Consider the following 13,307-nt stretch of genomic DNA (forward strand, 5'->3'; position numbering starts at 1 on the left):
CTACACTCACACCATACAAATACAAATAAAATGCAGAGTAAAATTAAAAGTTCTGTCTTTTTCTTTCTCTCTTTCTTCTCCCACTCGCTCGGTCAAATCTTCTTCTTCACCTACCTTACCTCCTCTCCAACTGTCATAATCTTTTCTTGTTTTTTTCTCTCTCTTATTTATTTTACCATTCCACTCTGTTTTTTTTTTCTTACAATTTTATGAGTTTTTTTTTTTTTTGGCAGAAGGCAGCTTGTGACAAGAAAACAGACAAACAAGGAAGCAGTAACTAATATAAAAAAATAGAAAATAAAAAAATTGATTTGTTGGGTGTGAAATTGAGATAGTTGTCCATCCAGCAACAGCAAGCGTTGTTTCACGACACTAAACTAAACCTACGGCGGCTCTCTCTGCCACAATCCAAGGTTTAGGTTTAGGTTTAGGTTTTTAGCCATGTCGGGTCTCTACAACTCCAACTTCTCTCCGGTCAGAGCTGCTTCTCCTCAGATTAGAACCAACCCAGAAGTTGACAGGTATTATTCTTATTCAACTTCAACACTTCAACTTCAACTAGGTTGCTTCAACTACGCCTCATCTGAATCAATTCAACTCAATTGCTTCTGTTTTTGCTTTTTCTTTTTCAGTCAGTACCTTACGGAGTTGCTGGCAGAGCATCAGAAGCTTGGTCCTTTCATGCAAGCTCTTCCCATTTGCACTCGTCTCTTGAATCAAGGTTTTCTTTCTTCACGAGATCTATAGATCACCCTTTCTTCTCACTTCACTTCTTTCTTTCCCTCTCTCTGTATTGCAAATTTAAAACCCCGAATCGCCCCCTAAAGATTGCGCCTTTCGCCCAATGTGTCTTCAAGGTTTTCACTTTCTAGAGCTTCTGCTCTACCAATGTAAAGTAAAGTGTTGGGTGCAAACTGGGATGCCAATAAGCTTCCTCTCCGATTATGAGGTTAGGGATCTGAATCGTGTGTACTCTTGGGTTTAAGAGAAGATCCTTCCAATGGGACCTTGATTAGAATGTTCTGCATAAGAAACTGAAGTTTTTGTGTTGGAAGTATTTGGCGGGGTATCTGATTCGATTAGTTGGAAATGTATCTTCATATGCTTTGATTGGATGAGAGGTAAGGATGGGGAAATTGACCAAATATGAAACCCTTCTTTGGAAGATAAGGAGGGAAGAGGAGGTAGAGGTGTTCCCTACTACATACACCCTTGTCAGTCTCAAATTGGGGCAAGCAGGGGAACAGTTTATTTCAAGTTTTTAACTGCATTTTTCATTTCTTGTACTTTTGTTTTTTCTTTCTTCTTTGGATACTAAAGAGATCTAAGATTTGGTGCAGGAAGGGTTGGCAGATCACAGTAGCCCTTAGTGGGGTTCAATACTGTGATCAAGCAGTTCCCTGAGGAGGGACTTGAGAGTGTCATTCAAGCTGAGGCTCTAGGGCCCTCCACTTCAGTCTCAACTTCCAAACTAGGGGTAGTGTACTATTAGTGTTCATTACTTCCTTACTGGGGGAAGTGAATCTTTCCTTCTCAGCCACATAAAAGTTTCCTCTCACAGCCTTAAGCAGATGAAATTGGTGTTTAAATATTTTCCCACGGCTCTATGACCTTAGTACCTTTAAAACATGTGGAAATTTGACTGCAGTAGATCTTATTAAGAAAAACTTTGACCTTGTATTACATATCCCATACACTTTCTCTCTATATTGGACTTATCCTGTTCATTTCACAATGTCTGTTCTTTCATCCTATTTCTTTATAAATACAAATATTGTTTTGTTCATTGATATATCATGGCTCTTTTCATTCAGTACATATGATGATAAATAGTGCATCTAGGTTTCTTTCTCATTACAACGGATTTTTATGCGCAGAAATATTGAGAGTTTCTGGAATGCTGTCCAACCAAGGTTTTGGTGACTTTGATAGACTGCGGCACAGAAGCCCTAGTCCAATGGCTTCTTCAAACCTCATGTCAAGTGTCTCTGGAACGGGTTTAGGTGGATGGAATAGTCTTCAGCAAGAGGTGACTGTTTTGGAATTGTTCATCTTTACATCCAAACTTTGATCCTTGTTAAAATTCATGGTTGAGTGTTGAGACGAGAAAAAAAAGGCTCCTAACTAATCATATCTTCATAATCCTCAATTTATGCATGTCATAGTTTGACTATCATCTGTTCATGCAGATGTGAAGTTTTCTTTTGCACTTTAGACAGTGCATGACTCTTAAAGCACTTCTATATGCTCAAATATACTTGTTTAATTTCTATATTTGAAAATGCTAAGATTTTGTTATATACTGTTAGCCTAATGGCATGGATTATGAGGTAAGATTAATTTTACTCATGACTTGTGCTTATACCTTTAGCAGTAGATTTTGTCAAATAAAGTAAAGCCTGTTTTTGTAAAAGTTAAAGTGGAAAAGAGAGAGAAGTGATTTTCTTGGGGTTCACTCATAATAGTGAATTGACAATACCTGAAATGTTTTTTAAGGATGAATGTAAAAAAGTGAACATATGATACATATTGATTACATGGAGAGTCTCTTCATAGAAATTTCTTCAAAAGCTTATGTAAGGAGGAAAAATAATAAGGATCAATAAAATCTGTTTCTTCCTGATTTAAAATTAACTTATTTACTTATTTACGAATTAATCTCTAAAAGTTATTTCTTGTTAGCTTTGGTAAAATCTGATATTTAATCTTCCCATAAGCTAATTTTAACTCAGGAAGAAACTGATCACATCTTTCCTTATTTTTCTCTTTCTAAAATTGCATATGGAGAAGATTCCTCCCAACAGACTGTAAATGATGTGTATCATAGACTCTATATTACTTCTTTTTGTCCCTAATTATAAGACATTGTTTTGGTATTTCTTTATCCTTTCTTATATGACTCGTTTTATGCTAAAATACCCTTAATTATTTTAGTTCATAAATAATAAGTGCAATTTCAATTTGTTTACTAACTTTCTGAATAGTGTGTGTAGTTAAATTTAGTGTAATGACATTGTTAATCAATCAAGGTTGAATGAAAGGTCATGCCTGAAGTTTAAATGCCTTTGAGAGTGGGCTTAGGGCTTAACCCAACACTTTAAGCCCAATAAAACCATATTGTGTGGTGAGAATTGCCCATAATCCATATTTGTAATCAATGGGGTCTAAATCACCACTGTTAAAGCGTAGTTATTAGTCTCAGGTAGAAAGGTGTAGCAGCTAGCTTTGAAACACTTTAGTGGAAACATTGTATATGAAAGTTACTTCTATTTTGACCTTTTTCCTTCCTACTTTACATACCTGTGCAACTGTGTTCCATTCATTCTTCTTCATTTAAACTTCCCAGTTTATATTCTGCTAATTTTTATCTAATTTGTTTGGTTCTTTTCTATTATTTCACCATCATCCTTCATTTCTCACTTCATCACTATGTAGGTAGTGATTATGTATGTAAACTCTGATTTATCTGTCATGGATTTATTCATTTACTTTTCATTTGTGAGTATTTATACGTGTAGTATAAATTATTTAATTTGCATAATTTTAATAGTTAAAACAGTGCTCTCATCCTGTTGTTCCACTAAAGTGTTTCAAAGCTAGCTGCAACATCTTGTTATTTGAGACTATTAACTATGCTTTACAGTACTTACAAGTCATAATTCTTGTTCTTCACCATGTTCTTTTCCTGCTGTATTTGAACTTTTATGCGTAAATGACATTATTATTCCTTTTCCTGTGCTAATCAGAGGTTAAGGGGAACTCCTGGAATGACAATGGACTGGCAAGTTGCACCGGCAAGTCCTAGTTCATATACCGTTAAGAGGATTTTGCGCTTGGAAATTCCAGTTGATACATACCCCAATGTAAGCTCTCATATATCCATTTTTGATTTATTAAAGTCTAATTAATGACTCTATTAGACTGTTGTAATTTATCTTTTCTCTTTTTCTGCATTAGTTCAATTTTGTTGGAAGGCTTCTGGGACCCAGAGGCAATTCTCTGAAAAGGGTGGAAGCTTCTACTGGTTGTCGGGTGTATATTAGAGGAAAGGGTTCAATAAAAGATCCCGACAAGGTAATGAAGGCCTTGATGTGATTTTCTATGTCAAGTATTGCAAAATGTGAAATAAATATGATGCTTCTTTTTTATTGATCTATGTATTATTCTTGTGTAATGACTGAGATTATTGTCTTTTCAATCTTAAAGGAAGAAAAATTAAGAGGAAGACCAGGCTATGAGCATCTGAATGAGCCACTCCATATCTTGATTGAGGCTGATTTACCTGCTAATATTGTTGACATTAGGCTCCGACAAGCTCAGGAAATTATAGAAGAATTGCTCAAACCTGTGGTAAGTTCTTTCACAAGTCTTAATCTTCTGGAGCATATTGATGCTTGACAAATCATAATAAGGAAACAGCCATTTGGCAACTAATTATATTAACATTTGTATAATATTTTTTTTCCATTTTTAAATTGAATTATTAACGTATATATTATATTATTAAAATAAAATTGCCATCTTCTGTTCAGCCTCTTTGTTTGTCATCCCAGGTTTCCTTCCACATTTCAGTTTTCTCTCTAAAGTTTGACACCTTCAGAGGTGTCAAAACTGACTTATTAGAACTCGGTTGGGTGGTTTACCTTAGCCTTTTTCACGAAATATTCTGTTGGAATCACTTCAAGCTGGCAGATTAAGAAGTCCTTGTTTGGTTAAGATTTAGGAACATGTGATACTTGTGCCTGCCAACTCACCTTCAACACAAAGGCTACTCCTTGTAACTTCCAAAATTGATGTAAAAAGAATGAGGTTAGATGTGGTGTACCAAACAGGATGCAAGTTAGTGGAATTTATCTTAAAACATCGTGTGAATTAAACCATTGACACGATCATTTTATTGTTGGAAATCAGAAACATGGAAACCTGCACACGATGGTAACCTTTGTTGATTAACATTGGTTGTGAAAAATTTTATGTTTACTTGTCTTGGTTGGCAACTTGTGATATGCAGGATGAGTCTGAGGACTATATCAAGAGGCAGCAGTTGCGTGAATTGGCGATGCTGAATTCAAACTTCAGAGAAGAGAGTCCTGGGCCAAGTGGAAGTGTATCTCCATTCAACTCCAGTGGAATGAAACGAGCCAAAACTGGTCGATGAAAGAAAGGTAGATGGGTGTTATGGTTTTCCAGTGCATCTCAAACAAAGCAGCGATGAAAGAATAGGCTAACAATTATTGCTGGTGGTTTTACATCATCCCCTTTATCCTATATTTTTCTTCTTAAACAACAGGAGTCAAAGCTAGAAAGGTCTTTAGAAGAAAAAGATGATAAAAAAAGAAGATAATATAATTGGGTATTGAGAGTAGGCGTGTTCAAAAGAGTCTTTTTTTGGTGTACACTTCATACATTTATTATTGGATTTATTCTTGCGTCCGTAACTTGTGAGAAGCATGGAATATACATGTGATGGGGTGAAGTTTCAGGTCTCTAAGTGGATCAAGTTTTGTGGGCATGTCACATGACATGATATGTCTGTCAGGTCTCAACAATGGTATTCAAATTAGTTTGCATAGGCTGAATTCTTTATAGTTGTTTGTCTCAAGCATTTGTATTCTATTCTCTGCGTCACAAATGAACGATACATGTTACTGTCATGTCTCAGATATCATACCATGTATCGGTGAAGGAAAACCCTGGTATTTGTTTATATAGAATACAGTATTATATATTATATATTATATTATATTATATTTGTTGGGCCAATGATTTAGTTTTGTGCCATCTCCAATGCAAATAGATGAGATTATTGTTTTTGTTTCTGGGAGCAAAACGGGAGATATATGAATCTCATGAACTAAGGAATAAGGAACAAGTTTTTCAGTAAAAAAAGAACCCTTCAAACTATGTCATTAGAATTGCTGCGAAATGTATTCTCTTCTCTTCTCTTGGCTGGATATGAAAAAGAGGGCATTCCACGTGGCAGCAGATCACAACACAATCAAACACACTTCTTTCTCTTTCAAAAAATTAGGTCTTTTTTTGTTTCTTTCCCACGTTTCAGATTCTTCCCAAACTCCTCATTTTTTTCGCATATCGCTCCACCACTTGTTTTGCCACCTACCTGTTATCTTCTTCACTCTAATATCATTATTTCCATTTCACTCTCAATCTCACTTCTTTCACACACAGAGTAGCAACTTCAAATAAAAAATGGCAGTGGCAGCGCAAGCCATGGCCCAATTCCGTTTCTCTCCTCTCTCCTCTCATCACCGCTACCATTACCATTACAATTACCAGTCCACCCATTCCTTCCCCTCTACGCGCCACCCCCGCAGCCAAAGGCTCCACCTTTCGTTCTCCGGCGGCGATATAGGCGGCGGAGCCAGAGGTAGCGGCGGCGGGGGAGGAGGCGGAGACTCCGACGACGAAAGCGTGGGATTGGGGGTTCTGGGGCTGTTTTTAAACGGATGGAGATCGAGGGTGGCGGCGGACCCGCAATTCCCTTTCAAGGTTTTGATGGAGGAGTTGGTCGGTGTGAGTGCGGCGGTTGCCGGCGACATGGCAACACGCCCCAACTTCGGACTCAACGAACTGGACTTCGTGTTCTCCACTCTGGTTGTGGGGTCCATTCTGAATTTCATCCTGATGTACCTCTTGGCGCCAACCTTGTCCTCGTCTTCCACCCTTCCTTGGTTGTTCGCCACGTGTCCCAGCAGCCACATGTTCGAACCTGGTCCCTACGGTATAGTGGAGCGGTGTGGGACTCTGGTGTACAAGGGAGGACTGTTTGCGCTGGTGGGGCTGGCTGCTGGCCTTGCCGGGACCGCCATTTCCAACGGACTGATCGCGGTGAGGAAGAGGGTGGACCCCACATTCCAGTCCCCGAACAAAGCTCCCCCTACCCTTCTCAACGCTTTTACTTGGGCGGCGCACATGGGTGTGAGCAGCAATTTGAGGTACCAGTGTCTTAATGGCTTCGAGTTTCTGTTGGAGAAGTGCGTTTCTCCTTTGGTGTTCAAGTCCTCTGTTTTGGCTCTCAGACTGTCCAACAATGTTGTCGGAGGGATGACCTTTGTCATGTTGGCAAGGTTCACCGGTTCTCAGGCTCCTTCTGTTCCTCAACCAAAATAGGATCTTCACCACAATTCATTATCATCACTCTCTTCTTTTCTTTTTCTTTTAACTTTGGAGTGCTTTTGCTTCTTCGGCTTTAGGATTGAATCATCAAGACTTTCCATCTTTGCCTCAGAACAATAACACGCTCCGTTTATCATTATATCAGGTGCTTTCATTTCTCACCTTCAAATTAAATACTACCGTTGCACCATACCGTAACATAAGTGCTATAAAAACATTCTCTATCAGTGAAAGTCTTTATTGAAGAAACTTAGATTTTTAAATCGCTTTTTACATCTTATTCAGTGATTTTATTATTTTTAATATATTTTAACTAATGAGATATACTGTTACATTACATGATCATTTTAATGGAATCATTTTCTATTGCGTGAGATCGCAATGTTTTTTTAAACTCACATCACGTGCTGGTGGGACTTGTACCGATGTGGACGTACGTTACATTTAAAGCAAGCTAAGGGTACTACAGCAACCAATCAGCAACTAAACCTCTTTTCTGTCATCGGATAGGATCCGTGGCCACCCAATCAGATTATAGAGCGAGATTTGATAAGTACAAGTCAACGAAATCTAATTCACTTATTAACTGATTAACTAATTTCAATAATTGTTTTAGTTACTTTAATAGGGGAATCTTTGTCGGTAAGAAAGTTTTAGATACTGTGCAATTAGTCCATAGAACTTCCTTAACACAAGGGAAACATACAGATGAAACTCTAAGCATGTCGCAACATACTAGTTTAAGATAGAGATTAAAACGTGGGTTCTATTTGTAACAGCCCAAATGAGGAAAAAGAATCTGATTAGTTCTACATGGCCAGGCAATATATACGGTGCATGATACATTCTATGTTACAGGTTTTGTATGAAAGTGTCACCGTATATCTGTCTCAAGTTCTCTTTTGGACATTTCTTCCTACACTCCAAAGAATATCTAGTCTCGCTTTATTTACAATTTCTCCGAACTCTTCAATATTATGCAACATGTGTTGGGAGAACAAACTATAGAAACATATGTACCACTGATGTAAGGATGCAGGAAATGCAGCACAACCTTCTTATCTAACAGCCTCTGGTGCAGAATTGCAGTAAGGTGTATGCAAGCAAACTAATTTAGTGAATGTTAGGCATAAGGTAGCAAACGCGATTCCCATAACGAGGCCACATGAGCTTTTTTTCTTGTCCAAGCTAAGTGCTCTCTTAACTACATTTCCAAAACTTAGAATTATTCCACCACAAGCCAGGACCATTATGTGATCAAGGCCACTGTAATCAATACCAGCAAGAATAGATGCAATTGCTGATATTGGACCCATAAATCCAATTATGGCAGCTGTTGCAAGAGAACCATGCCAACTATCAGTAGCACCATAGATGCAGCTAGCAACAGCAGCACCTCGGGGGAGACCATGTAGAGAGACTGGAACGACCATGTGACGACCAAATCCATAAGCTTTTGGTGCAGCTACTCCAAGGGCAAGTCCTTCAGCCAAAGCATGTAGAGCAACTGCGCCACATGATACAAATGATTGAAGGGTTTGAACACTCACAGAGAAACCTGTTAATGAAGGCAAGTCATTGACTGAGGTTTTCTTGCGAGCTGCCACCTTCAGTACACCAGAGCTGGAAAAATGAACTAAAGCAGCGCCCATTGCAAGGAGTAACACAACAGGAACAAATCCTAATTTTGAAGACAAAATAAGCTGCACTGGTCGCCAGGCACCAAGAACAAAGGCAATACCACATGCTATACCCATCAGGATAGTATGCCGAAGACGAAGAGCAAGAGCAAATACGACCAGAATAATCCCACCAAGTAATGAGCCAAGGCCGAAAAGTAATGAAACAAAGAAGCCAGAAGCATCCTCAGAGCTGTAACAAAAAAAAATTAAGATAAAAGTGAGTTGGTTGATGGGAATACTAAAAGTTTTCAAGCCAATACTCAAAGCTGAAGCAACATTTCTGATCTTTCAAATTGTGCAATAAAACCAACCAACTTGAGCAATGAGATTTACTAGTATCATCCAAGTAATAAAACTGAGCGAGTAATGCCTACACACTTGAAAAGACCGCCAAATTTTACCAAATTCAACTAGATTAAAGGCTAGTTATTTGGATTAGATAGTACTCATTAAAATTTTGGCCTTCTAGCAAGCAGCAACTAGCATTTTGTAACCGAATACTGCATGGCTGATTAAAAATAACATACACTCACTTGTTGTCACGGTTGAAATTCTGAAAAAGGGTGCTTAGAGCTTCCATAAATGCTACCGAAAGCGTTGCAGCCGATGCAACTTGTGAAGCAGAGGCTTCCTGTATACCAAAGTATGAGAACGATATTATATATCTGAAAACAAAATACAGCAAATAGGTGTTGCCGAAATAGTTGAAGTCCCACAAATCCAGGGAAGTAATGAGACGATAAAAGAATGAACAAACTGCCAACCCTCTTCCAACATACTATATTGTTTCCGAATTCCAAGTCAAACTTACTGATTGGAAGGATAGCCAATCCTTTAGTATGGGGGAATACATAAGAGCACCTTTCACTTGTAAAAAGCACACACAGAAGAAGTTTTCATAAAGTATAAACAATGATTGTACCTTACGATCACACTAATGGGCAAATCATTTCCAAATGGAGACTTGGTATTGGGACCCCAGATTACTGCTATATATTTTTAAATTTGAAGGTTCGAATTAAAGATGCTATTGCTTACTTTACCATTTGTAAAATACAAAGGAAAAAAATTGAAGTAGTTGTATAAAATCAACTTTAATTCATTAAAGTACCATGCACAGTGATAGGAACAGAGGATCCAATTTTGAGAAAAATTAACAGCATGTTTACTTTGAAACAATGTTTTCTTCAACCAAAGAGAAAACGTTTTCTCAATCCAAACAAACCCTTAATAGACATACATTACCTTGAATGCATCAGGAAGCACTTCTGCAACAACCATCCAGATCATGCATCCAGCAGCGAACCCCGTACAAAATGGCAGTAATTTACTAAATGCATCAGCACAAATAAATGAAGGAACGGCTACAATTGGCTGCATTAACACATGCATGAGATGGTAAAAGGCAAAGACGAAAGACGTCAGAATCAAGTTTTCAAAATCTATAGCAGAATTGGAAACAACTATTTCCAACAGAATAAAGTTCCTTCTGCTGAATTTAACAAATAAAGCATACCGCCAAAGTTTTATACAGTATATTGTAGGCTATTTTTAGCAGTATAATATCCACTCATGCTATGTTATTGATTCCAGAACAGAAACTCTTCAAAATTGATGTCAAGACTAAGTTCATAATATTTTCCCCTTCGCAATGTAATAATGACTTAACCTCCAGATTAATATGTACCTGAGGTAAGGATGTAATAACGCTCCACAACATAGATTTCTGTGGAGAGACACCCCTTGATGCCAGCACCATGCTCACAGCCAATCCCTCTGGAATGTTATGCACAGCAATAGCCAAAGTTACCAATAAACCTTGAGAGAAACCCTTTGAGCCAGCAAAGGAGACCCCAACCCCAGATCCTTCCCCAAAAGAATGGAGAGTCATTATTCCAATTACAAGAACAACTTTAGTTGCATCAGCACCCTTTATATCCAACATGCTTACTTCCCCATATTGCTCAAGAAACTGAAATACAATAGGTTATGTGAGACACAATCCAGACCATGAAAACTATATAACAACAAAATAACCATCTTATCAAATCCATTAAAGTGCAAGGATCGCTTAAAATTGGTAATGATGCCTTCTAACAAGGCATGCAAACGTTTTCAGAATAGAAATTCCAAGAAACAAGAAAATTTCACGTCTGAGTTATTCCTACCCCGAGAAAACAGTAAAGGATGAGCCAGAGCAGAACATGATTCATACTACCTAAGAGTTTAGCCACTTAAATTGGTTTTTAGCAGTGGTACATTAACTACTAACACGTCTTGCACCATTAAGGCATTTCTTATGTATGAACCACACACAAGTGAGTAAAATAGGTAATCAAAATCAAAAATGGTTTACAAATTCACCATAACAAGGATCAAGAGAAATAAATGTTTGTCTAAAGAAGCAGCAGTTAAGAAAGATAGTGGTAGGGTAACTACCTTCTTACATAACCAAATAAAGATGCCACCAGCTAGAATCCCAATGACAACCCAATTTCCAGCACCATAATATTGACCTTCCTGTATGAGATCAAAGCTTGCAGCCAACATTACACCAGCTGCCATTCCATTGCACAACCCTGCCCATTGTGGATCAAGCTCCACAAAGAAGAAGGGCAGAGCCCCTAAACCAGTGGCAGCTGCCATTGCTAAGGTGAACAATGCAACCGTGGAAACCGAAACTCTACTACTGCCTCCACCTTTTTTGCCATTGATATCCTCTAACTTGAGGGAATTCTCCACACCGGTGCCAACAATTACCTTCTTATGAGGAGCAGCTCCGAACTCTTGCTCCAATTCAGCATTGGAACAACCAAAGGAAAGAAGAATTAACAGTAACATGAACAATGGAACAACCAACTTGGGCCGCGGATTAGGAGCCATGTTGTGTTGGAAAATGCCTGCCAACCACCCAGAGGCCCCAAATCGAATTTTGCACAAATTACTTGTCCATACCAAATAATTGAGGTGAAATAGAAAAATGCAGAAAGAATGAGGCAGATATTCACATTTATTGGATAAAAACTAAAAACCATGGGAATGGGCAATTCGTTGACATGAACTTCCCCAAACTTGATATCCTATGATCATATCAAATAACTATCTTCGAAAACAAAAACGAAAACAAAAAAGTTATCTGCGAAATCAAAATTGAAATATATAAATAATGTGTAATTGGTTATTGCTGTGTGGAAAACGGAGAATGACAACAAAACCAAAAGAAAACGACAAGACTCAATTCAAAACCCTAGTGCCTACAAATATCTCTTATCTCACTGTACTAATAATAATAGTTATTATTATTGTTGTTACTATTATTATTATTATTATATATTTTATATTATTATAAGAATATAGTTAACTATTTTTAATTAAACATATTCCGACACGTGTCTTGAGGAAAATTTTAAATATCTAAAAGTGAAATACTTTTTATTGAAATATATTTTCCTAGATTATTTACTATGTTTTGCGTGAATTGAGTGTTTTGTGTAAATATGTTCTAGGATGCCAAAAAAATTAGTAAATTACCAGTTATTGGTGTGGTGTTTAGCGGAACAGTGTAAATCGTCAGGAGATAGGCCAAAAAGTGAACTCTAGAGCAAAATCCGAGAGCTGGCGCTTAGCGACTAAAGTAGTCCCGCCAGGCGGTGTGTTGTAGAACTTGGTCTGGACCAAAATCCAGTGGGCTGATGCTCGACGCCACCAAGTGTTCTACCAGGCGGTCTGGAATGCGAGTTAGCCTAGTGACGTGGGTGTTGCGCTAGGTAATTTCGGGTGCAGAGTTGAATTGCGTGGAGGATTCTACACAGTTTTGGATGGAGGTCTTGAGACGATGCTTGACTGTGGGCCTAGTTACAAGTGTAGCTTGTATTGGGGTAACACGTGGCCACTCGAGGTTGTAGCTTGGTGGTTTCGAAGTGCAGTGGAGTGTGCAAGATCATGGCTCGTACGGATGGGTTCCGGAAGATTGTCCTCCTCAGTAGAAGCCGATAAGTTTGGTAGTCTTGGGACAAATACAGACTCTGATTCGTATTGGGGAACTCCACTTGGTGTTGCGGATTGTGGCTGTGACAAGATTATTCCTATGTGTGGACTATAGGTGGTGGCCTGTAGTCAGAGGGTCGAGTAAACACTCGTGGCAGCAAATATCAACCAAAAGTAACCATCAAAGGGTATAGAATCAGAAGGCATCCAGAGGAAGATGTGAATGTTTGGGTATGAGGTTTGGGTGTATTAGATGTGTACGCAGTTTAGGAAGATGACATCACTTATGTACGTAGTTTACCACGACGAGCCCTTATTTTAGTGAGAACAATGAAATAAAAAAACTTTCTTGTAGGGCACGCACGAGCCAGAACTGTTTCAAGGTGATGAAATCAGATAAATGAAAATGAAAATGATAACACCATGATGAAATGAGGAAGATGAGACATACAATCTTGCTTATTTTTCTTTGATAATTCTCTTGCCAACCAGAGAGGTAAC

General features: G+C 38.2%; 3 protein-coding genes across 4 annotated transcripts; 2 read left to right on the forward strand and 1 right to left on the reverse strand.

The window, feature by feature from the left end:
- The first annotated feature begins 80 nt into the window (after positions 1 to 80).
- Positions 81 to 5,750, forward strand: LOC114165926 (KH domain-containing protein At2g38610-like). 2 transcript variants are annotated; one of them, XM_028050551.1, is made up of 8 exons: positions 117 to 132; positions 234 to 521; positions 633 to 721; positions 1,878 to 2,029; positions 3,747 to 3,863; positions 3,958 to 4,074; positions 4,207 to 4,350; positions 5,012 to 5,750. In XM_028050551.1, the coding sequence occupies exons 2-8, from the start codon at positions 442 to 444 to the stop codon at positions 5,156 to 5,158; spliced, it is 846 nt and encodes a 281-aa protein (XP_027906352.1). In that variant the 5' UTR covers positions 117 to 132; positions 234 to 441; the 3' UTR covers positions 5,159 to 5,750. The 2 variants fall into 2 exon arrangements, with proteins under 2 accessions (XP_027906351.1, XP_027906352.1); XM_028050550.1 differs by having other exon boundaries at positions 81 to 521.
- Positions 5,751 to 5,906: 156 nt separating this feature from the next.
- Positions 5,907 to 7,386, forward strand: LOC114165925 (protein RETICULATA-RELATED 3, chloroplastic-like). The gene has a single exon (XM_028050549.1). It carries the CDS (start codon positions 6,211 to 6,213, stop codon positions 7,129 to 7,131), a length of 921 nt encoding a protein of 306 aa, XP_027906350.1. The 5' UTR covers positions 5,907 to 6,210; the 3' UTR covers positions 7,132 to 7,386.
- Positions 7,387 to 7,876: 490 nt separating this feature from the next.
- Positions 7,877 to 12,026, reverse strand: LOC114165923 (putative zinc transporter At3g08650). Its single transcript, XM_028050548.1, has 5 exons — positions 11,259 to 12,026; positions 10,507 to 10,791; positions 10,065 to 10,193; positions 9,353 to 9,450; positions 7,877 to 9,009 (listed from the first exon to the last, which is right to left on the reverse strand). Exons 1-5 carry the CDS (start codon positions 11,700 to 11,702, stop codon positions 8,196 to 8,198), a joined length of 1,770 nt encoding a protein of 589 aa, XP_027906349.1. The 5' UTR covers positions 11,703 to 12,026; the 3' UTR covers positions 7,877 to 8,195.
- Between the last annotated feature and the right edge of the window lie 1,281 nt (positions 12,027 to 13,307).

Source organism: Vigna unguiculata, chromosome 10 (genome assembly GCF_004118075.2).
Source record: "Vigna unguiculata cultivar IT97K-499-35 chromosome 10, ASM411807v1, whole genome shotgun sequence".
Taxonomy (NCBI): domain Eukaryota; kingdom Viridiplantae; phylum Streptophyta; class Magnoliopsida; order Fabales; family Fabaceae; genus Vigna; species Vigna unguiculata.